At 46.3% G+C, this 24,930-nt stretch overlaps 1 protein-coding gene across 5 annotated transcripts in view; it reads left to right on the top strand.

The window, feature by feature from the left end:
- UIMC1 (ubiquitin interaction motif containing 1) overlaps positions 1-24,930 on the top strand; it is a 209,430-nt gene that overhangs the window by 94,388 nt on the left and 90,112 nt on the right. For all 5 annotated transcript variants that reach the window (XM_068277053.1, XM_068277054.1, XM_068277058.1 and 2 more), the window contains exon 7: positions 24,493-24,581. In XM_068277053.1, coding sequence (XP_068133154.1) covers positions 24,493-24,581 — 89 coding nt within the window. The remainder of the gene's footprint in view (positions 1-24,492; positions 24,582-24,930) is intronic.

The following is a 24,930-nucleotide window of genomic DNA, read 5'->3' as shown; positions in this document are numbered from 1 at the left end:
TTTTAAATGTAAAATAATGTTTTTTTTTTATCAAAAATGTATGTGGGTGCAGTTTACTATTTGGCCACAAGATGGCCACAGTGCAAAAATTCCTAGATGCGAACCAGCTCGCATCTAGGAACTAAAATGCTGAGGAGTTGTTTCCTGGGGGCAGAAATACCGCGCTCTCTGGAGAGAAAGCGTCGGTATTTCTGCGGGGAAGTTAGATCGGTGAATGGGAATTATATTCCCATTCACTGATCGGGGGGCTAGCGGCGGGCAGCGGGAGCGCGCGCGGGGGCGCGCCCGATCGCGCGCACGAGCCGGCGGCAGCACCAGTGCCTATCTGGACGAGGAAGCTCGTCCAGATAGGCCGAACTGGTTAAAAGCAATCGAAAAACCCGATTGGCTGTTTTTGTCCCCGCCCATTTTTAAAATTTGAATCTCAGTCCCCCAGTGACCGACTGTGCCAAGTTTGAAGTCCCTGCCATTAACAGTAAAAGAATAGCATGCAATTATATATTGACATTGATTAGCAATAGGTAACATTTGATTGGCTGTTTTAAGCTCCGCCCATTTCTAAAATTTTAACATCAACCACCATGTCATGGTCTGTGCCAAGTTTTGGACCTCTGGCTTTAAAACTGTGAGAGTGGCAGTATTTGAAAGTTTTACATTGAAGTGCATAGGTGAAATTTGATTGGATGTTAGTGGCTCCGCCCACTTTTCCTATTTTTTGACTGCAGTCACCCAGTGAGTAACTGAGCCAAATTTGGGACACCTGGTATTTAAACTGTGCTAATAGCAGCAGTTTATCATTTTCCATTAAGGTCAATGGCTGAAATCGGATTGGCTGTTGTTGCCCCGCCCCTTCCCCCCCTAATTGTGAACCACAGACACCCAGTGACTAACACTCCAACGTTTGTGAATGCTGGCATTTAACGTGTAAAAATGGCAGCAGTTTTATTTCTTTCTATTGAAAATCAATGAATGAAATTTAATTGGTTGCTGGTGGCTCCGCCCAGTTTTTTTAAACTTAAAGTGGAGACCCCCAGGGACCACATTTGCGATATTTGAGGTCCCTGAAATCAATATTGCGAGAACGGCAGCCTTTTTAATTTTTCCCATTTAAATTAAAAAAAATCTGTTCGATTTAGGCCCCGCCCACTTTTATAAATTTTAATCCCAGTCCCTCAGTGACCAACTGTGCCAAGTGTCAGGATCCTGCCATTAACCGTCTAAGAACAGCAGCAATTTTTATTTTTCCCATTTAAACTAATGGCTGAAATTTGATTGGCTGTGGTAGACTCCGACCACTTTTTGTAAATTTTAGCCGCAATAACCCAGTGTGCCAAGTCTGGGGACTCTGGCTTTAATACAGTGAGAATTACAGCTGTTTACATTTTCTCATTGAAGTCAATAGGGAAAATCTGATTGGTTGTTTGTGGCTCCGGCCACTTTTTGGGGTCTCTAAAATGTGATAGAATGTTTCATCTTTACCCCATGACTAAGTGACCCAAGTTTGGTGAGTGTAACTTCAAAGCTGTACAAGTGGCGAAAGTTTAAAAAAATGGGGTCTTCGAGGGTCCGCCACAGGGGCACGGAGGGTGGGACAAGCAACCTATTCGGGTATGAGCCGAACAAGTGTGCAAAGTTTCAGAATTCTACTCCTAAAACTCTGGGAGGAGTAGCGTATAGAAAATTGCTACATTTTCATTGGCCGTTGGTAGCTCCGCCCACTTTGGGGTGACCCCCCCAAAATACATATTTTTATTTGGGGTGACACCAACAATATGTGGTCAGTTTGGGGAGTGTAGCTCGAAGAACAAGATGTTGGCTATTTCCATAGCCAACATAATAATAACGAGCTGAACTCGAAGAACAAGATGTTGGCTATTTCCATAGCCAACATAATAACTTTACCAGTCACTTGCATTGACCTGCATGCAGTTTTCCTAGAAAATATGTGCAGCGGTTTTAGCAAAGAAGCACTCATTAATCCTCTGCACTTTAAAGGGATACTGTAGGGGTGTCTGGGGAAAATGAGTTGAGCTTACCCGGGGCTTCTAACGGTCCCCCGCAGACATCCTGTGCCCGCGCAGCCATTCACCGATGCTCTGGCTCCGCCTCCGGTTCACTTCTAGGATTTCAGACTTTAAAGTCTGAAAACCACTGCGCCTGCGTTGCCGTGTCCTCGATCCCGCTGATGTCCCCAGGAATGTACTGCGCAGCCCCAGTATGGTCTGTGCCTGCACCGTGCGCTCCTGGTGACATCAGGGGAAGCGAGGACACGGCAACGCAGGCGCAGTGGTTTTCAGACTTTAAAGTCTGAAATTCCAGAAGTGAACCGGAGGCGGGGCCGGAGCACTGGGGAGTGGCTGCACGGGCACCTGCGCTGTTATTACATCGCTCACTTATTTTGTACTGTACCAATTCACCAGCGTTAAGTTTTCCTTCTTTTCTTAGGGTTAGGCACCACCGGGGGGTCCGTAGAGTTAGGCACCACCGGGGGGTCTGTAGGGCAAGGCATCAGTAGAGGGGAGGATTCTGTGTGAGTCTAGGGTTAGGTTTAGCCATAGTAAAATATTGATAGACATTACCCATACTTTACTATCGAAATCCAGCAGTAGAATATCGCTAATTTTAGTGATATTCTACTAGTGGCAATCCCCCGCACCCTTATTTCCAGACACGGTCTCTTCATATATGCTTGCTACTTTTCTATGTTTATGTGATTGTGCCTTTATACATTTGTACAATACACTTGTACAATGCCATTTTTACAAATGGCTACTAAACATTAGGCTCCTTTTTTCTGGTGCAATAGCTGCCTTCCCTCTAGGGTTTTTCTAGCCCTGATACATCGTTTGCATAATGCTATAGCTGTCATATGTTTTTCAATACTTCAACCGAACGTTGTCATTCTGAATTGTCTATCTTGCTTTTGGAGTGATGATAAAATCAAGTTACATTGCAGAAAGGCGAGAGGTAATTGAAAAGTGCAGTGTTCTGCATTAAATGCATTAATGATCCGTTCTGGCTCAATGAGTCAGACACTGTGTCACCTGATGTGCTCCCGTTCCTCATACATGGTCTTTGTATTTGTTTTCTTATTCAGCAAGCATGGGCTGGGAGGCAGGAGCAGCCTCTGTGGATTCAGTCTCACCACCTGGATATTTTATCATAAATCCTAGCTGTCTGCTAAGTGTTTGTTATATGGCTGGATGCAATAAATCTCACCGGTACACTTGTGCAGACTTCCTAAAAAGCTAGTGTGAGAAGCACTGGGAAGAACTTGTTTATCCCAGTCAGGTCTGCTGTAGATAGTGTTGTTTCATTTGTTGGAAGATGTTTTATGTAAAATTCTTTAGTCAATCAGTTGCTTACATAAGGAGCAGAGCTACAGGTAGTCCTCGGTTAACAAGCGAGATGGGGACTGTAGGTTCGTTCTTAACCTGAATCTGTTCTTAAGTCGGAACAATGTGCTATCTCTGTCCCCTGTACCTCCTCTGTGCCCCCCTCTATGTCACCTCTGCCCTCTGTGCCTGCTTATACAAGTTTAAAAGCCATTTTTTGTTTGAATTTTTAAAAATCGATTTTCTCAAAAACTACAAGTCCAATTTGAAAAACATTTTTTGGCTCATGCCCATGGAAACTGAATCCATGCTGTTTGTATAGGCGAGTCTTTCGTAAGTCGGGCATTCGTAAGTTGGGGACTACCTGTATATACAACACTATTAGAGAAGCAGCCAAAGCACTACAGGAATCACTTCTTTCTATATTTTGCTCTAAAATGCTTACATTTCTATATTGTGGAAATAGTAAAGTAATACAGTACATGCATGTGAATAGTTGTAGCTGCGAGAGTATTTCTGACTTGTGTACAGTCTTGTTATTCAGACAGCTTTGCTTTACTACTGGATAGCACACTGGGAAGGCTTTTTTTCCATTTAATGTGGAATTTGAACCTTTGAGCAGGTTTCGAATCCTGGCTCAAGGCAGTACGTAAAACAGTATGGAGTCTTTGGGCAAGGCTCCCTAATGATCCTGGGTGCCCATGGAGCACGCCCTAAGTGGCTGCAGCCCCGACGCATTTGAGTCTGCCAGGAGAAAAGCACAATATAAATGTAATGTCTTGTCTTGACTACTTTTCCAGATAGGTGACATCAGTGTTTCCTGTTGCAGGCATCTGGCCTGTCTCTTGAATGCCTCAGACATCATCATCCCATTTGCTTCTTTACCACTGAGCAAATAGGTTACACTGGAAGATGTAAGGTCCCTGAAGTAAATTGCATCTAACAGTTTTTTAAATTAAAATTCCCCTTTCAATTAGAAAATCATGTCTCAGTTATTCATAGGGATACATGAAATAACCAATGGGGTGTAGCACTTGCCTATAGGAGATTAGAAACTAATTAAGGACAATTCCTCCCCTAGGTAATACCCACCCTGCCTCGGTCACAAAGCTCCAATCTTCAGGACAGACACTTTGCTATGTTTACATAGTTCTTTATTTTTTTGTTACTTATGGTAATTGATTTACTTTAGTATTTTTGGTCCTTCCTCTTTAATTTATACTTTTAATTTGGGTTGAGGACCAAGGCTTATCACCCCTTTATCTGGCCTAGTTGTTGGGGTAAATTATCTTCAGAGACCTGGGTTTCCCCCAAAGGCTTGCTGCAAGTGGAAGTTGATATCCAGTGTGGATCCCATCATCCCAGGGTGAAACCCTGAGATAGATCAGCTTTGTGAGTCATGGCCTCTGAACTCCCTTCTTTGACCTGCTCGCCCCTCTCTGCACTCACTTTTTCTCAACACTTTTCTTCTACCTACAATACATACTCTTGCTGTCTGGCCCTCTCTTGCAGCCCATACCCTTTTATAATAAAAGGTCTATCCAGCTACAATGGAGTCTCTGCTTGTGCACAACCCAACAGAGAATAAAGCCTCATCTACACAGTACAATTTCCCATCAGATAGATGGATCTATTAGATAGATCTAATAATAAATTGCATCATGTGTAGACGTCCAAATTGTTTCAGATCAATTTTGTGATAGATTTCGCTTTGATGGGTACCCAAAATATATTGCAAAATCTAACGCAATCCGATTGGACCGATTGGAAATTATCTAATAGATTCGTCTAATAGATCCGATCTGCTGGAAAATTGTACTGTGTAGATGAGGCTTTAGAGAGAATGCCTGAAGATCTTGCATAAGAGAACTACCATCTTCGGGGTTGTGGTGGAGTACCTAATGTCCTCAGGCAGCTTCTTAGCCCTTCAAATTGCAGTGCCTGCTCATCCTTGCTTCTCCCTCAGTCTATGGTCTTAACTGTCTTGCATTTCCTGCAGGCAATCTCTGTATTCCCAGGCACTTAAGCCACCCCTGGACACTAGAGTGAGCCTAAAACCCCTTTTATTCTTGTATCAAACTGCCACCTTCTCATATCTACCACCACACCGTTTTGCTTATGTTTCTCCTTGCAGTCACCATCACTCTGAACCCACAAGTTCCGTGAATCCCTGGTTGTAGCTTTTCCCCCAGCGGCCAGTATGTCCTTTACCATACCTGACCAGATGTTTACGTCTTTGAGAGATACTAAAGATTTTGTTAAATCCAACAACAAAATATTTTTAAATAGCTTTTTTCCCATAGGACCCAAAGCAGCTGTGTCTCTGGTTGATGGACCAGACCTCTGCATGGTCTAGCTTCCGTTGTCAGTTGCAGGGCGTGTTCATTTAATCAGACTGAGGCCACTGCCTAATGCTGAATACACATGGTTCGTTCACGCATCGAATGCGCCGCTCTATTCCCGACGAATCGATTATTCCCAAACATTTCCGAGCGCATTTCGATGATTTTTAGGTCGATTGCCATGTATGGCAAATCGACCTAACGATCCATCGAAAAGCGAATTGGACATGTCGGAAATAAACGAATCAACGGGAATTGAGCGGCGCATCGACGGGAATCGAGTGCGGGAGCTAACCGTGTGTATCCAGCATAAGATCTTTTACATTGATGGTGTATCTCCCTCTTGCAATGTTCTATAATATTATAACAATGCTAATCTCCTTTGTGTAGAGTTAATCCTGGTCAAGAGTTTGAAGCTGATTTCTGCAGAATCTGGCAGATCAGTTGCTCTCAGTTATAACTGAAAGAAAACGGATTTTCAAAGTAAAGCCCATGTTTTCATATGGCCTCTTTTACACTTAACACGTTTTAACTGAAATCTTCCTCCCAATGCACTGCTATGAAAAAAAAACTCGTACTAACGCACACCAATTGATTAAGTGTAAACAGGGCCTTACCCTGCCCTCAATTCACAAATACCACATAGCTGCACAGCTGGCCACCTGGCTCACAGATGGGGTGCATAAAGTAGGATTGAATCCGCCAGTAACCTATTACTCCAACATATCTGAACAATTCACATTTGATACATTTTGTACAGTTTATCAGATGTTGCCAGGACAACAGTTCTGCAATGTTAATCTGCAATATCCAGATAGCTCATGGTGACCCAAAACCACTACAAATGTATACGGGGGCTTAAAGAGACCATACAGCTATGCTAAATATAAATTTGCCTTAAAACAGAATGCCTTTGAAACAATTTAGCCTTAAAGGACAACCGAGGTGACGTGATGAGATGATCTAGATATTTGTACAGTATGTACAGTGGGCTGTTACTTTTTTTTTTTCTTTCTCTGCCTGAAAGAGGTAAACATCAGGTATGCAAGTGACAGAGCTACATCGATCCATCATCCATACAGCCATTTAGGAGTCCCTGCTCCTTCTCAGCGCATTGCATGGATTGATAGGGCTTGGACCAGTACTACAGAATACCCAGATAACTCATGATGACCCAGAACCACTAGGAAAGGATAAGGGGCTAGGCACGGAACACACTTGTCTTTCAGTTTTTTGCGCGCGTTTTCCTGCATACTTTTTCTGCACACCAAGTGTGTTTCTATGCAGGAAAACGCGCGCGTTTTTTCACAGCAGCTGATGTAGTTGATAGAGAAAACTGACAAAATGTGCAGAATCAGGATGCAGAATGTCAGGTTTTTTTCTGCGCGCGAACAACATATTACTAGCCCATTGATTAACATGAGTTCTCAGTTTTCCTGTGCAGAAAACGCGCACGAAAACAGTCAAGTGTGTTCCCTGCCTAAGAGACCAAAAAGCCCTCTTCCTAAAAAAAAAAGCTTCTTAAAATAGAAGGCATTTGCAATAGATCAGTTTGAAGTATGGTAAGTGATTTAAAAACCAGGGAACATAAGCAGAAACATATCATTTTTTAAGGCCCACAGTATTTGCTTCCATTTCTCCTTTGTGAGAGGAGTACTTTAATCTCCATAGCATTTATCAATTGCAGTCAGACACATTACTAGTTACTGTGGATGTACTTTGTCTGCATTGTCCCCACTCTTACAGGTAAACAGGACTCTGGCATAATTATTTCTATTTTAATAATGATGTATTTCTTTGTCTCATGGGTATTGCAATGGAGAGTAAAATGTCCTCATGGTATGCAAATTTCAGGTGGATTGTCACGGAGAGCAACACTTTGACACCTTATAACAGAAATTATGTTTTTATTAGCACAATACTGACTGAAATTTATACCGCCCGATGGAGAAAAATTATCCTTCATAGAAGTTCCCTTATTATTCAATGTCTTCTGCCCATCAATCACAAACTGTCTCTTCCACTAAGTCGGTCATCTTCTTGAACACCACTTTGTCCATCAAAATTGATTTACTATGCAGCTCATTCTTCAAAAAACCTACAGCTGCAACTACAGTATGTCCACAGTTCCAGCATTTCCCCTGAAAACATGTACTGAGCAATGTATCATAAACACAAACTGCGCCAGCCAAATACAGAAATGTCTAAATGAGTATTCGCTACCACAAGTCCTGTATCAAAAATCCAACGTTGTTGTGACAGCGCTCCTCTGGCAACCTAAAACAAATGAACACAGTCGCATATAGTGCATTACTGGAATACAGATCGACAATACATCAAAACACTCCACCCAACACGTGCACAGGTGATAAAATGGAGATAGCAATGTGTTCCCCTCTCAGGGAGATAAAGCCCCTTTGGTATAGCAGCTCACCAGATGGACACCACCTCAGATTCCAGGTGGGTCTAGCGCGTGGCCTTCAGGCGGCTAACTTTCAATCACAACCTCCACACTTCAATGAAAAAAGCCTCCACATTCGCTTAGTAATAGAATCAAAGCGGCTCCAGGTTTATTGCACAGATCATATATGGTCAGTAGAAGACGTGCCTGGCTCTTCTACTGACCATATATGATCTGTGCAATAAAGGCTTTTTTTCATTGAAGTGTGGAGGTTGTGATTGAAAGTTAGCCGCCTGAAGGCCACGCGCTAGACCCACCTGGAATCTGAGGTGGTGTCCATCTGGTGAGCTGCTATACCGAAGGGGCTTTATCTCCCTGAGAGGGGAACACATTGCTATCACCATTTTATCACCTGTGCACGTGTTGGGTGGAGTGTTTTGATGTATTGTCGATCTGTATTACAGTAATGCACTATATGCGACTGTGTTCATTGGTTTTAGGTTGCCAGAGGAGCGCTGTCACAACAACGTTGGATGTACTGAGCAATGCCTACAAAGGCCATTACTGGAGGGCAGAATCTTTCCAACAATAATGCCACAAGACAGTACCATTACTGGAAGTATTAAAAAAACATTAAGAACTCAAGTGGAAAATCTCTTATGGTAGCAAAAAGGAAAAAGTACACATATGCTAACTCTAGTAGCCACCTACAAACCAGTGCTAGAGAAGGTATTATGCACAAAATCACTATAATGACCCTGAATTTAAAGCTAAGATTACAATGCATCATGCTTGCTTACTGCTTTGTAGATATGCTTCTTTAAAAGTACATCTGGAGTGGGTGCTGTTATCGTCTCGCTTGTGTGCACTAAAAGGTTAGCAAGGATCCCAGAATGTACTGTGGAGAGCTGAGGGATGGAGGCAACCACTAACTTCATGGAGCTGCTCCCACATTCACCAAAAGTGAGTTACAGTATTAAAGAGAACCCGAGGTGTGTTTAAAGAATGTTATCTGCATACAGAGGCTGGATCTGCCTATACAGCCCAGCCTCTGTTGCTATCCCAAACCCCACTAAGGTCCCCCTGCACTCTGCAATCCCTCATAAATCACAGCCATGCTGTGAGGCTGTGTTTACATCTGTAGTGTCAGTCTCAGCTGCTCCCCCGCCTCCTGCATAGCTCCGGTCCCTGCCCCCGTCCCTTCTCTCCAATCAGCAGGGAGGGAAGGGATGCAGGCGGGGACTGGAGTTCTGCAGGAGGCGGGGAGAGCAGCAGACTGACACTATAGAGATAAACACAGCCAGCTCTGACAAGCTGTTTGTCAGCAGTGTGGCTGTGATTTATGAGGGATTGCAGAGTGCAGGGGGACCTTAGGGGGGTTTGGGATAGCGACAGAGGCTGGGCTGTATAGGCAGATCCAGCCTCTGTATGCAGATAATATTCTTCAAACCCACCTCGGGTTCTCTTTAAGATGTAAGAGAAGAAGGGTGAAGATTATCTCAACTTAGCATTCAGAACAGAGGGTGATACTGGTTCCTTCCACCATGGCTGTTGTACCATGCAGTACTAAGTGGCTGGTATGTGTAATGGTTAAGGGCTCTGCCTCTGATGCAGGAGACCAGGGTTCAAATCTCGGCTCTGCCTGTTCAGTAAGCCAGCACCTATTCAGTAGGGGATCTTGGGCAAGTCTCCCTAACACTGCTACTGCCTATAGAGCGCGTCCTAGTGGCTGCAGCTCTGGCGCTTTGAGTCCGCCAGGAGAAAAGTGCAATATAAATGTTTGTCTTGTCTTGTCATCTACACCAGCCGTGTACAGTGCTGTAGAGATATCTTCATTGCTTTTAGATTCCCATTACCAGTCAATCGAACCAAAAGTGGACTGCCATGCAGTTGACCCCATTTGAGTCAGGTCTCCATGTTGCAGTTGAGAGTTAGGCTAGTTCAGTGCTGCGCAACGCCAATCTTCTAGGGGCAAGGTCTTCACACATTTTTGGAACAGCTCAAATTAATTGATGGAAGTGAATCTGGAAAGGTGTGGGTCATCAAGTTGAATACATTTCTCCATTTCTCAGTTCATCCTAAACACTGGCATGGATATGGCCATCTAGGACTAAAGTTGGACAGCCTTGGGCTATTTAGAAGTTGCTCAGATAAAGACAGCTGAGTTTTGAGAATTTGGCAGCAGCAAAGATTTCTCCACAGCAGCGGGCAAAAAAGTGCTTGTGCTGGTTGTTACTGCACAGTACAAAAGCCGTCGATTACTGTGACTTGTTCAAGTTTAACTGTTCTGTTATTAGCATCTCATTATCTCTACCAGGAAAGCCGTATTTTTTAGATTGAGGTGCAAAGCAGCATTTTTTTGATTGAGGTGAACAATTTACTTTTCTTAGTGTAGGTCCAGTTTCATAGACTCAAATAATACTTTTCAAAGACAACCAGTTCTGGCCTTGAAGGAACCATCCTGCCATAGACACACACCTGTTTAGCAGACAGCCTTATTCTGACTATGTGAACATGGAAAAGGGAACCAAAACTTATCACAGCTAAGACAAATATTCCCCTCAAGGGCGTAGCAATAGCCAAAGCAGCTATAGCAATTGCTATGGGTCCCTGGAGCATATTGGGCCCAAGTGGTAATTGATGTGTTAATTATTAATGTTCCTGTGTTTCTTTTCCCTCTGATTTTACCTCGGTGCCCATAGACTATTTGCAGTGTAACTTGCATAGGAATGAATATTGCCCAGTCAGTTTATATCCTATTGGTTAGGGACAAGTGGCATTGCCCAAGAGTGCCTAAGTCTGAGGGCCCCATCAAAATTCTGCTTTGGGGCACCATAATCCCTAGCTACGCCTCTGATTCCCTTGCTTACAAATGACTCGAGTTAAATGTATTATAAATACAAAGTATAACAGTACTATACTGTTCTTATTGTTGCGTCTTTACTTGTTTGATGTTACAGTATTGTACAAACTGCAGAAGAAGTTGATAATAGTTCAAAGCAAATTAAACAAAGCAAAAATTTCCCACAAGAAATCGTTATCTTTTCTTAACCACTTGAGGACCGCCCCTAGCCCATGGACGGCGGCAAAGGCTGGGCCCAAACGACCGCAATACGCCCATCGGTGGGGGCGGCTGCGGGCGTGGTTATGCGGCGATCGCGTCATTCGTGACGCTATCAGCCGCCGGCGACAGGCTCCGCCCCCTCACGCTGTAACCCGCCAGCCGTTCGGAAGCACCGGCGGGTTACTAGCTGCCCGATCGCCGATGACACAGAGTATAATAGGCTTTGTAATGTATACAAAGCCTATTATACAGGCTGCCTACTGCCCTGGTGGTCCCAGTGTCTGAGGGTCCACCAGGGCAGGCTGCAGCCGCCCTAGTCTGCACCCAAGCACACTGATCTCCCCCCCCTGCCCTCTGATCGCCCACAGCACCCCTCAGACCCCCGCCCACGCCCCAGACCACTGTTTGCACCCAATCACCCATCAATCACTCCCTGTCACTATCTGTCAATGCTATTTTTTTTGCCCTAAACTGCCCCTGCTCCCTCCTGATATCCCCCCACCCCTCAGATTCTCCCCAGATCCCCCCCCCCTGTGTACTGTATGCCTCTATCCCCGCTGTAATAACCCACTGATCACCTGTCAATAACCCATCAATCACCCCCTGTCACTGCCACCTATCAATCAGCCCCTAACCTGCCCCTTGCGGGCAATCTGATCACCCACCCACACCATCAGATCGCCCGCAGGTCCGACGTCACATCACCAAGTGCATTGTTTACATCTGTTCTCTCCTCTAAACACCCACTAATTACCCATCAATCACCCCCTGTCACCACCTGTCACTGCTACCCATCAGATCAGACCCCTATCTGCCCCTAGGGCACCCAATCACCCACCCACACCCTCAGAACGACCTCCCCCCCCCCCCCTGTGTACTGTATACATCTACTCTCCCCTGTAATCACCCGTCAATCACCCGTCATTCACCACCTGTCACTGCCACTTATCAGATCAGACCCTAACCTGCCTCTTACGGGCATCTGATCACCCTCCCACACCATCAGATTGCCTCAGACCTACCCTCAGATCACCTCCAAAGTGCGTTGTTTACATCTGTTCTGCCATCTAATCACTCACTGATCACCCATCAATCACCCCCTGTCACCACCTGTCACTGCTACCTATCAGATTAGACCCCTATCTGCCCCTAGGGCACCCAATCAACCGCCCACACCCTCAGAACGCCCGCAGACCCCAGCCCTGATCACCTCGCCAGTGCATTGCTTGCATCTATTCCCCCCTCTAATCACACCTTGAGACACCCATCAATCACCTCCTGTCACCACCTGTCACCCCCTAGCACACCTACCCATCAGATCAGGCCCTAATTTGCCCCGTGTGGGCTCCTGATCACTTGGCCAAACCCTCAGATCCCCCTCAGACCCCCTTCTGATCACCTCTCCAGTGCATTGATTGCATCTATTTTCCCTCTAACCACCCCCTGAGACACCCATCAATCACCTCCTGTCACCCCCCTAGCACTCCTATCCATCAGATCAGGCCCAATACAACCTGTCATGTAAGAGGCCACCCTGCTTATGACCGGTTCCACAAAATTCGCCCCCTCATAGACCACCTGTCATCAAAATTTGCAGATGCTTATACTCCTGAACAGTCATTTTGAGACATTTGGTTTCCAGACTACTCACGGTTTTGGGCCTAAAAAATGCCAGGGCAGTATAGGAACCCCACAAGTGACCCCATTTTAGAAAAAAGACACCCCAAGGTATTCTGTTAGGTGTATGACGAGTTCATAGAAGATTTCATTTTTTGTCAAAAGTTAGCGGAAATTGATTTTTATTGTTTTCTTCACAAAGTGTCATTTTTCACTAACTTGTGACAAAAAAATAAAATCTTCTATAAAATCACCATGCACCTAACGGAATACCTTGGGGTGTTTTCTTTATAAAATGGGGTCACTTATGGGGTTCCTATACTGCCCTGGCATTTTAGGGGCCCTAAACCGTGAGGAGTAGTCTAGAAAACAAATGCCTCAAAATGACCTGTGAATAGGACGTTGGGCCCCTTAGCGCACCTAGGCTGCAAAAAAGTGTCACACATGTGGTATCGCCGTACTCAGGAGAAGTAGTATAATGTGTTTTGGGGTGTATTTTTACACATACCCATGCTGGGTGAGAGAAATCTCTCTGTAAATGGACAAGTGTGTGTAAAAAAAATCAAAAATGTGTCATTTACTGAGATATTTCTCCCACCCAGCATGGATATATGTAAAAATACACCACAAAACACATTATACTACTTCTGAGCACGGCAGTACCACATGTGTGGCACTTTTTTGCAGCCTAACTGCGCTAAGGGGCCCAAAGTCCAATGAGTACCTTTAGGATTTCACAGGTCATTTTGAGACATTTGGGTTCAAGACTGCTCCTCACGGTTTAGGGCCCCTAAAATGCCAGGGCAGTATAGGAACCCCACAAGTGACCCCATTTTAGAAAGCAGACACCCAAAGGTATTCCGTTAGGAGTATGGTGAGTTCATAGAAGATTTTATTTTTTGTCACAAGTTAGCGGAAAATGACACTTTGTGAAAAAACACAATTAAAATCAATTTCCGCTAACTTGTGACAAAAAATAAAATCTTCTATGAACTCGCCATACTACTAACGGAATACCTTGGGGTGTCTTCTTTCTAAAATGGGGTCATTTGTGGGGTTCCTATACTGCCCTGGCATTTAAGGGGCCCTAAACCGTGAGGAGTAGTCTTGAAACGAAATTTCTCAAAATGACCTGTGAAATCCTAAAGGTACTCATTGGACTTTGGGCCCTTTAGCGCAGTTAGGGTGCAAAAAAGTGCCACACATGTGGTATCGCCGTACTCGGGAGAAGTAGTACAATGTGTTTTGGGGTGTATTTTTACACATACCCATGCTGGGTGGGAGAAATAACTCTGTAAATGGACAATTGTGTGTAAAAAAAATCAAAAGATTGTCATTTACAGAGGTATTTCTCCCACCCAGCATGGGTATGTGTAAAAATACACCCCAAAACACATTATACTACTTCTCCCGAGTACGGCAATACCACATGTGTGGCACTTTTTTGCACCCTAACTGCGCTAAAGGGCCCAAAGTCCAATGAGTACCTTTAGGATTTCACAGGTCATTTTTGTTTCAAGACTACTCCTCACGGTTTAGGGCCCCTAAAATGCCAGGGCAGTATAGGAACCCCACTAATGACCCCATTTTACAAAGAAGACACCCCAAGGTATTCCGTTAGGAGTATGGTGAGTTCATAGAAGATTTTATTTTTTGCCACAAGTTAGCGGAAATTGATTTGAATTGTTTTTCTTCACAAAGTGTCATATTCCGCTAACTTGTGACAAAAAATAAAATCTTCTATGAACTCACCATACTCCTAACGGAATACCTTTGGGTGTCTCCTTTCTAGAATGGGGTCATTTGTGGGGTTCCTATACTGCCCTGGCATTTTAGGGGCCCTAAACCGCGAGGAGTAGTCTTGAAACTAAATGTCGCAAAATGACCTGTGAAATCCTAAAGGTACTCATTGGACTTTGGGCCCCTTAGCGCACTTAGGGTGTAAAAAAGTGCCACACATGTGGTACCGCCGTACTCAGGAGAAGTAGTATAATGTGTTTTGTGGTGTATTTTTACACATACCCATGCTGGGTGGTAGAAATATCTCTGTACATGACAATTGTTTGATTTTTTTTTACACACAATTGTCCATTTACAGAGAGATTTCTCCCACCCAGCATGGGTATGTGTAAAAATACACCCCAAAACACATTATACTACTTCTCCTGAGTACGGCGATACCACGTGTGACACTTTTTTTGCAGCCTAGGTGCGCTAAGGGGCCCAACGTCCTATTCACAGGTCATTTTGAGGCATTTGTTTTCTAGACTACTCCTCACGGTTTAGGGCCCCTAAAATGCCAGGGCAGTATAGGAACCCCACAAGTGACCCCATTTTAGAAAGAAGACACCCCAAGGTATTCCATTAGGTGTATGGCGAGGTCATCGAAGATTTTATTTTTAGTCACAAGTTAGTGAAAAATGACACTTTGTGAAAAAAAAACAATAAAAATCAATTTCCGCTAACTTTTGACAAAAAATAAAATCTTCTATGAACTCGTCATACACCTAACAGAATACCTTGGGGTGTCTTTTTTCTAAAATGGGGTCACTTGTGGGGTTCCTATACCGCCCTGGCATTTTACGGGCCCAAAACCGTGAGTAGTCTGGAAACCAAATGTCTCAAAATGACTGTTCAGGGGTATAAGCATCTGCAAATTTTGATGACAGGTGGTCTATGAGGGGCCGAATTTTGTGGAACCGGTCATAAGCAGGGTGGCCTTTTAGATGACAGGTTGTATTGGGCCTGATCTGATGGATAGGAGTGCTAGGGGGGTGACAGGAGGTGATTGATGGGTGTCTCAGGGGGTGATTAGAGGGGAAAATAGATGCACTCAATGCACTGGGGAGGTGATCAGAAGGGGGTCTGAGGGGGATCTGAGGGTTTGGCCGAGTGATCAGGAGCCCACACGGGGCAAATTAGGGCCTGATCTGATGGGTAGGTGTGCTAGGGGGTGACAGGTAGTGACAGGAGGTGATTGATGGGTGTCTCAAGGTGTGATTAGTGGGGGGAATAGATGCAAGTAATGCAATGGCGAGGTGATCAGGGCTGGGGTCTGAGGGTGTGGGCGGGTGACTGGGTGCCCTAGGGGCAGATGGGGGTCTAATCTGATGGGTAGCAGTGACAGGGGGTGATTGATGGGTAATTAGTGGGTGTTTAGAGGAGAGAACAGATGCAATGCACTTGGTAGGTGATCTGACTGCGGGTCTGCAGGCGATCGGATGGTGTGGGTGGGTGATCAGATTGCCCGCAAGGGGCAGGTTAGGGGCTGATTGATGGGTGGCAGTGACAGGGGGTGACAGGGGGTGATTGATGAGTGATAGGTGATTGGCAGGTGATTGACAGGTGATCAGTGGGTTATTACAGGGAAGAACAGATGTAATTAATGCACTGGTGAATTGATAAGGGGGGGTCAGAGGGCAATCTGAGCGTGTTGGCGGGTGATTGGGTGCCCGCAAGGGGCAGATTAGGGTCTGATCTGATAGGTAAAAGTGACAGGTGGTGATAGGGGGTGATTGATGGGTGATTGATGGGTAATTAGTGGGTGTTTAGAGGAGAGAATAGATGTAAACAATGGATTTGGGAGGTGATCTGATGTCGGATCTGCGGGCGATCTATTGGTGTGGGTGGGTGATCAAATTGCCCGCAAGGGGCAGGTTAGGGGCTGATTGATGGGTGGCAGTGACAGGGGGTGATTGATGGGTGATAGGTGATTGGCAGGTGATTGACAGGTGATCAGTGGGTTATTACAGGGAAGAATAGATGTAATTAATGCACTGGCGAATTGATAAGGGGGGGTCAGAGGGCAATCTGAGCGTGTTGGCGGGTGATTGGGAGCCCGCAAGGGGCAGATTAGGGTCTGATCTGATAGGTAAAAGTGACAGGTGGTGATAGGGGGTGATTGATGGGTGATTGAAGGGTAATTAGTGGGTGTTTAGAGGAGAGAATAGATGTAAACAATGGATTTGGGAGGTGATCTGATGTCGGATCTGCGGGCGATCTATTGGTGTGGGTGGGTGATCAGATTGCCCGCAAGGGGCAGGTTAGGGGCTGATTGTTGGGTGGCAGTGACAGGGGGTGATTGATGGGTGATTGATGGGTGATTGACAGGTGATTGACAGGTTATCAGGGGGGATAGATGCATACAGTACACAGGGGGGGGGGGTCCTGGGGAGAATCTGAGGGGTGGGGGGGTGATCAGGAGGGGGCAGGGGGGGAGATAAAAAAAAATAGCGTTGATAGATAGTGACAGGGAGTGATTGATGGGTTATTAGGGGGGTGATTGGGTGCAAACAGGGGTCTGGGGGGTGGGCAGGGGGGGGTCTGAGGGGTGCTGTGGGCGATCAGTGGGCGGGGGGGGGCAGATCAGTGTGTTTGGGTGCAGACTAGGGTGGCTGCAGCCTGCCCTGGTGGTCCCTCCGACACTGGGACCACCAGGGCAGGAGGCAGCCTGTATAATACACTTTGTATACATTACAAAGTGTATTATACACTTTGTAGCGGCGATCGCGGGGTTAACATTCCGCCGGCGCTTCCGTATGGCCGGCGGGATGTTACGGCGGGTGGGCGGAGCCAGTTGCCGGGGGAAGCGCGCGTCATCAATGACGCGATCGCTCCCCCGGCATAGGAAAAGGACGCAACGCCCTAAGGCGTATTGCGGTCCTTAAGGCATCCACTTTGCCGCCGCCCATGGGCTGTGGGCGGTCGGCAAGTGGTTAAAGTGATCGCTTATAACTTATTTAAATGGCCTAATTTGAAGTGATGAGCCTAGATTCTGTTTTTTTCCCCCCTTTTTATAAGTAGACTACTGTCTGTACTACAAAGCTGCACAGCCATATTAATAATTCATAAGCTGTCAACTCATGCAGCTGAGACTTTTACCTCACAGGATTGACCTGCTGCTTATTTGGGTACCTCATGTAATTCAACAGAAGCAATATGGGATGTTATTGTAAGGCTTGGTGGTGTATTCTCCACAGTCAGCATGCAACGCATGAACTGGCGTGGAGGAGGTACACACACTAGCACCAGAAAACAGGCTATCCCTAGTATAGTGGAGGGGAAGACTGACTCCAATAGGAGATTGTGGCGCACAGAGCCGGTGCAGATCTGACAGCCACAAACAATGCTTTCGTAATAACGTCTCAGCGCAAAGTAGCGCTGAGCGCACAAACCAGAACTGAGGAGATCAGGACAGGTAGACAGAATGAACGCTTGCCAGCTAGCGGCTACTTAGCGACAGCAAGCGTCCAAAACCAGACAGACTGGAATGAGGCAGCCAATGCGCTGCGGCGATGGCGTGCCTCACAAAGACAGGACAGGACAGTCAGAAAATAGCAGGATTAAGATAGATAAACGTAACACAGATAAATATACAATAAGTATGTTTTCCTAGCGTATTACAATTACAGCTATCAATGAAACTATTTGTAACGTCTGACTAACATATGTATATATCGGCAATGAACCGATATATGACATAAGCAGGAACGCTGACTAGGAATGGAGTAATACAGGGAACAGGACCCAGAAGGATTCGCTATCTCTTCGCAGAGATGAACGCAATCCACAAACGGTAACAGAACAGGATTCAGAAGGATTCGTTATCTCTTCGCAGAGATGAACGCAATCCACAAACAGGACCAGGAACAGGATAACTAGCTCAGCACGGGTGTTCACGGTACGCGCAAACTACCAAAACGTGCTGGAAAACTGACTAACTGAACACAGGATATAAACAGTTCGTGTACGTATACATCAGCGACACTGATGTATCACGTAACACAAATACAAGGAAAATAATAAACGTGCTGGTATGCATATATATTGGCAATGAACCAATATATGATGCAAAGACCAGCAAAGTATCTTTATAACAAGAAACACGATCGGGGGCTAAAGCGACAGCAAGACTGGCTTACACTGAAGCTATGAAAACCCAAGGAAACCCTGCAGGAAGCAGATCTTTATACTGAGGTCATCCAATGGGAGCAGACATGCAGATTCCCACACAGGTGAATGATAATCAGTCACAAGCTGACAGCAGGGAAAGACAGACAAAGCTATGCAGTTTGCATGGAAATAGATCAGAACTGCCTGAGCTGCAGCACTACTTCCAGCAATAGCTGCTGCAGCAGCGATCATTACAGTTATTAGTGGTGCAGCCATTGTACTCCATTGTACATCATTCCTCACAGCACCACTTATGATGACCTGAATTTAGTGGTTTCTAAAGTCATCCCAGAAAGTCATCCCAGAAAGTATTTGGAACTCTGGTTATCTTGCTCCAAACAAAGAAAGTGGGGTTTGAACAAATAGACAAATAGATGTTGGGTTGGAAGGAACTGTGCGCCAGTGATTTGTGGTATTCACTGTCAGACCGAGGTGTTCTATTAGAAGAGGCCATGGGGAGATGGTAGGTCTGGCAAGTATCTAGTCTGTATGGATATGTGTTGCAGTTTGCTGCTATTTTTCGCCGTATAAGACGCACTTTTTCTCTCCCCAAAATGGGGAGAAAAAGTTCCTGCGTCTTATACGGCAAATGCAGGGAATCTCCGACGTTGCTGCGGTTCGTATCGGCGGGTGTTAAAATGTCGGGGATTCCCTGCATTTGCCGTATAAGACTGCATTACCTGCTTGTGTGGTCCGCTCCCAGTGATAGTACTTTGTGTTTAATGTGCCGCGCTGTGTGCCCCTGGCTCCTTGTGTGGTCCGCCTCTTCTCGCTCGCCTCCCTGCTAGTGTCCGCTACCCCCCGCCTGTGTCTGCCTCCCGCCCGCCTGTGTCTGCCTCCCGCCCGCTTGTGTCCGCCTCCCGCCCGCTAGTTTCAGCTACCCCTCGCCTGTGTCTGCCTCCCGCCCGCTTGTGTCCGCCTCCCGCCCGCTAGTGTCAGCTACCCCCCGCCTGTGTCTGCCTCCCGCCTGCCTGTGTCCGCCTCCCGCCCGCTAGTGTCAGCTACCCCCCGCCTGTGTCTGCCTCTCGCCCGCTTGTGTCCGCCTCCCGCCAGCTTGTGTCCACCTCCCGCCCGCTTGTGTCCGCTACCCCCCGCTTGTGTCCACTTCCCCCCCGAGTGTCAGCATAGTGGCAGTCTTACCATTCCAGCCGCTCTCCTCGATCGCAGACCCGGTCTCCTCTCTGTCGCACCTCTAGTGTTTGGCTTCACTGATGTGATGACGCGCATTGCAGAAGCCAAACACTAGAGGTGCGACAGAGAGGAGACCGGGTCTGCGATCGAGGAGAGCGGCTGTAATGGTAAGACTGCCGCTATGCTGACACTCGGGGGGGGGGGGGGGGGGGGAAGTGGACACAGGCGGGGGGTAGTGGACACAGGCGGGGGGTAGTGGACACAGGCGGGGGGTAGTGGACACAGGCGGGGGGTAGTGGACACAGGCGGGGGGTAGTGGACACAGGCGGGGGGTAGTGGACACAGGCGGGGGGTAGTGGACACAGGCGGGGGGTAGCGGACACAGGCGGGGGGTAGCGGACACAGGCGGGGGGTAGCGGACACAGGCGGGGGGGGTAGTGGACACAGGCGGGGGTAGCTGACACTAGCGGGGGGGTAGGCAGACACAGGCGGGGGGTAGCGGACACTAGCAGGGAGGTGAGCGAGAAGAGACGGACCACACAAGGAGCCAGGGGCACACAGTGCGGCACATTGTTACATATACTATATACTGCAACACAAATTACTATCACTGGGAGCGGACCACACAAGGAGCTAAGGAGCTGGGGACACGGGGACACCTAAGGACAAATGGAGGACACCTAAGGACACAAAGGGGGCACCTGATGACACAAAGGAGGCACCTAATGACACAAAGGAGGCACCTGAGGACACAAAGGGGGGACCTGAGGACACAAAGGGGGCACCTGAGGACACAAAGGGGACACCTGAGGACACAAAGGGGACACCTGAGGACACGAAGGGGACACCTGAGGACACGAAGGGGACACCTGAGGACACGAAGGGGACACCTGAGGACACGAAGGGGACACCTGAGGACACGAAGGGGACACCTGAGGACACGAAGGGGACACCTGAGGACACGAAGGGGACACCTGAGGACACGAAGGGGACACCTGAGGACACGAAGGGGACACCTGAGGACACGAAGGGGACACCTGAGGACACGAAGGGGACACCTGAGGACACAAATGGGAAACACCTGAGGTGAGGACACAAATGGGAAACACCTGAGGACACAAATGGGAAACACCTGAGGACACAAATGGGAAACACCTGAGGACACAAATGGGAAACACCTGAGGACACAAATGGGAAACACCTGAGGACACAAATGGGAAACACCTGAGGACACAAATGGGAAACACCTGAGGACACAAATGGGAAACACCTGAGGACACAAATGGGAAACACCTGAGGACACATGGGAACCACACTGAGGACACATGGGGGACACCTAAGGACACATGGGGGACACCTAAGGACACATGGGGGACACCTAAGGACACAAAGGTGACACCTGAGGACCACACTGGGGACACATCGGGACCACACTGGGGATACCTAAGGACACATGGGGGACACCTAAAGACACATGGGGACACTGGAGGACATTAATTGGGGGAGAAAATTTACAAGATGCTTCTGGAATATAGACGCACCAGGTTTAGTATATATATATTTTTTTCCTTGGTTTTTGCCCACTAAAAGTAGGTGCGTCTTATATTCCGGAGCGTCTTATACAGCGGAAAATATGGTACTTATTGCTATTTGGCTCGCTTGTTTCCCTGACATTAGTAGGGGACACTTGGTGAGAGGCAAGAATGTTTTCTCACTTACCTGCCTGTGTGAATAGACCCTAAGGACTTGGGGCCCACTAAGAGCGCTTTGGGATCGCTGGAGATAAGCCAAGCGCTATGGCCTGGTTCACATTAGCGTTCCCTGTCCGGATCCACCTGATCTGATCCGGACCGTATACTGTACAAACGGAACGTACGTTCCGCATAGCAATGCAAAGTCTATGCGGACGTTCACATGCGTACATTCCGTACAGAACGGAGCCGGATCGGATCTGGACTCCGGACATTTTTCCAACATGCGCTATTTTTCGGGTCCAGATCATCCGGCCCACGCACCCGGACCGGAGCCTGACTGCACCATCCGGAAATAGAACCCTATGGGGAACGGAAAGCACAGAACACACAGGATACAAACACCTGACGTTCTACCCCACTTCCTATGCGTATTCTAGCGGCCATTTCGGATGGGGACACATGGGCAGCAGTGGAGCAGCAGTGACTAACGTGCTGGAGCTGTTTGGCAGTATGTCGGAGGTGGAGGTAAGAGCTAAACAGTGGAGGACCTGATTCTACAGGTGCACCAGGTGCACCTTCTGCTGACCCCAACAATTTTATTAGTAATTTCGCTGTTTTTACCACACGGATCCGGATGGCAGCCTGATACATTCCTGATGAAAACGGATCGGATCCGTACGGTTCCGATCCGGATCAGGTCCTGATCCGATCCGGATCCGGTCCGTTTGCATGCCAAAACGCAAGTGTGAACGGGGCCTATGCCAGTGGATCCCGGGGGGGTTGGTCCCACTAGCAGCACTGCGATTGCAGCTTTGCAGCACTTTGGGAGTGATTGCATCAGTGGCTGCAGTAGCCAAACCACAGCAGTTCCACAATTTAGAAAATCACGGGCGTTTTATTCTTCTGCAAAGCGCCTGTGGTTGGTCACAGCCATTGATGTAGATCTGTGCACAATCCCCCTTTTTCACCCTTTCTTGAAATGTTGTGGTCAGTTACTTTTATAACCAATGCTCCTTCTGTGACTGTACAATCACCATACCTTCTCCACTACTCCTTCTACCTCAAATGCCTTATTCATTATGACTCCTGTTTTTTAGCCATTACTGCAGACTTATGGTGACTATGCACCAGGGATTTCAAATTCCTGTCCTCAAGGATTGAGCTCCTCACACATTTATGACACAGCTCAAATTAATTGATGGGGCGGGACCAGAAAAGGTGTGATTCATCAAGTAGAACACATTTCTCAGTCCAATCTGAACACTGGCATAGCTAGGGCCCTTGAGGACTGGAGTTTTATGGTTGTTCACCACACATTTAGGTTCTTTGTCCGTCATCCCTGATATTATCTACCCCAATAACAGCCTTCCACCACTAGGTATATGATGAGTTTCTAGCAGAAATATTGATTGGACACCCTATGACAACTAGTTTGCTGCTGTAGGCATCTGTCTCCGCCACTGCCCCCATGGTACCACCAGTGCTCCATTAATTTAAAAAAGGGATTTCACAAGTGGTTTGTGATTTAATATTTTGATCCGGACTCCAGCAAGACATCTCTACTTTAAAGGAAAATTACTTTCGTGCATTTATAGAATCAAATGTTTAATCTGTCAGCACCTAATGTAGTGCCTGAGTTTTCTTCTACTATGAATTCATTGACAATGGACATCGGATACTATTCCTGATGGAATTTCTAAAAGGAGAAAAACGATCTTGGGGATTCTGTAGACAACTAGTAGAAGACTAACTTTAGTAAATCTAAGGCCTTTTTCACACGATAGGATAAAGGCTCAGTACCAGCGGTGAAGAGGCGGCTGCCCCATGAACTCACATCCTATTGCAGATGTGCTTATATGCGATATGTTGCGATTCTCTGCTGCTGTGTAACACCACCGCATGCCAAGTACTGACACGTGTGGTGTTACAACTGCTGCCTTTCAGCTGCATTTTTATTGCACCCAGATGGCACGCCTGGCCGGCAGCCAGGATGGCACTTGTGGCCGGCAGACAAGCGTGCAGTTCAGCCTTCCGCATGAAAGATGCCTAAGCATGGTGCCTGGTGATGCTAAAACTATGGATCAGATCATTTGGGCATTGGGATTGATGGGTGTCTAATAGATGACAATTATTGCAATTGGGTGGTGAGTTGGGTGTCCGATGGGGTACTAGCAGCTATTTGGCTACAGTGGGGAAGATTAGAGGGGCCAATTAGCTAAAAAATAGCTGTTGTTTGTACATTGGGGGTTAGTGTTTCTTATGCGGCGAGGGAGGTTACTTTGCGCTAGGAGTGGGGAGGGTTAGTATGAGAATGGGAGTCTGGTAGGTCCATAGTAAAATGGTAATATAGGTATATGTAGAGCTAAGGGAGAATCTTGAGAAGTACTACACAGCAAACCAGATACTTTTCTATAGTTTCAAAGAAAAAGGCACTAATTAAAATCCCTAAAAATATTTGAGAATTTTAGTGGAAAGTTATTTTAGATACTATTAAATCACAAAATGGTTTGTTTAGCCTTTATGTATTTTATATTATTTCTTAATGAGACTGTGGTGGTGTGTTGATTGATGGAATTGTTTGTTTTTTGCAATATCTTTAGTCTGAAAATCATTCCAACTCTGACCTGAAGAAGAGTAGGGATCTTTGGAGAAACCTATTCAGAAGAATGAACTGTTGGTGCTTATAAAGAAAAGTCTTACCTGCAGTGTTAAAAATTCATTGTTGCTATAAGTGCACAAAACAAAACTACAATCATCTTACTAACGACAAATCTTGGAAAATTGTTGCTTTCATCCACAGTAAATTATTCAGTAATATAACATGATTAGGTAATGGCGTTCTTTCTGATGATGAGTCAGTTTTGTAGCATGTTTATGCAGACTGTGCTTTGTATGTCTCAGGCTGGTGGGATATTCTTGCAGACAATGTCAATTTAACTAGTGGTATCTCTTTCAGTTCCAACTCGCCAGCTAATGTGAACGAAGAAAACTGCCCTGAGGAGCACATTGAAGATATCCAGGAAGAAGAGAATACAAACTCTCTAGGTATGACAAACACTTATCCTACTTTTCTCCTTTTGTGTTTTCAGGTTATTGAAGAGAAGCTATAGTATAGATTCTGCTAATTTAAATTGTGCAGTATTACTACAGAGGGGACCAATTCATTAAATTGTCCATTTTCAGTTTGAATACAGGACTCTGATGAATTTAAAAGATAAGGGAACTGTTAAAATAGAGTTCTTATCCATTTATCCTATCTTGCAAGGCAGAAAATAAAAGTCTGTTAAAGGACACCTGAAGTGAGCGGGATATGGAGGCTGCCATATTTATTTCCTTTTAAATGCTACCAGTTGCCCGGTGTCCTGCTGTGTCAAGCATCAGTGTTGTCTGAATC

This window comes from Hyperolius riggenbachi, chromosome 3 (genome assembly GCF_040937935.1).
Source record: "Hyperolius riggenbachi isolate aHypRig1 chromosome 3, aHypRig1.pri, whole genome shotgun sequence".
Lineage (NCBI taxonomy): Eukaryota > Metazoa > Chordata > Amphibia > Anura > Hyperoliidae > Hyperolius > Hyperolius riggenbachi.
This window is presented reverse-complemented; position numbering and strand designations above follow the sequence as displayed.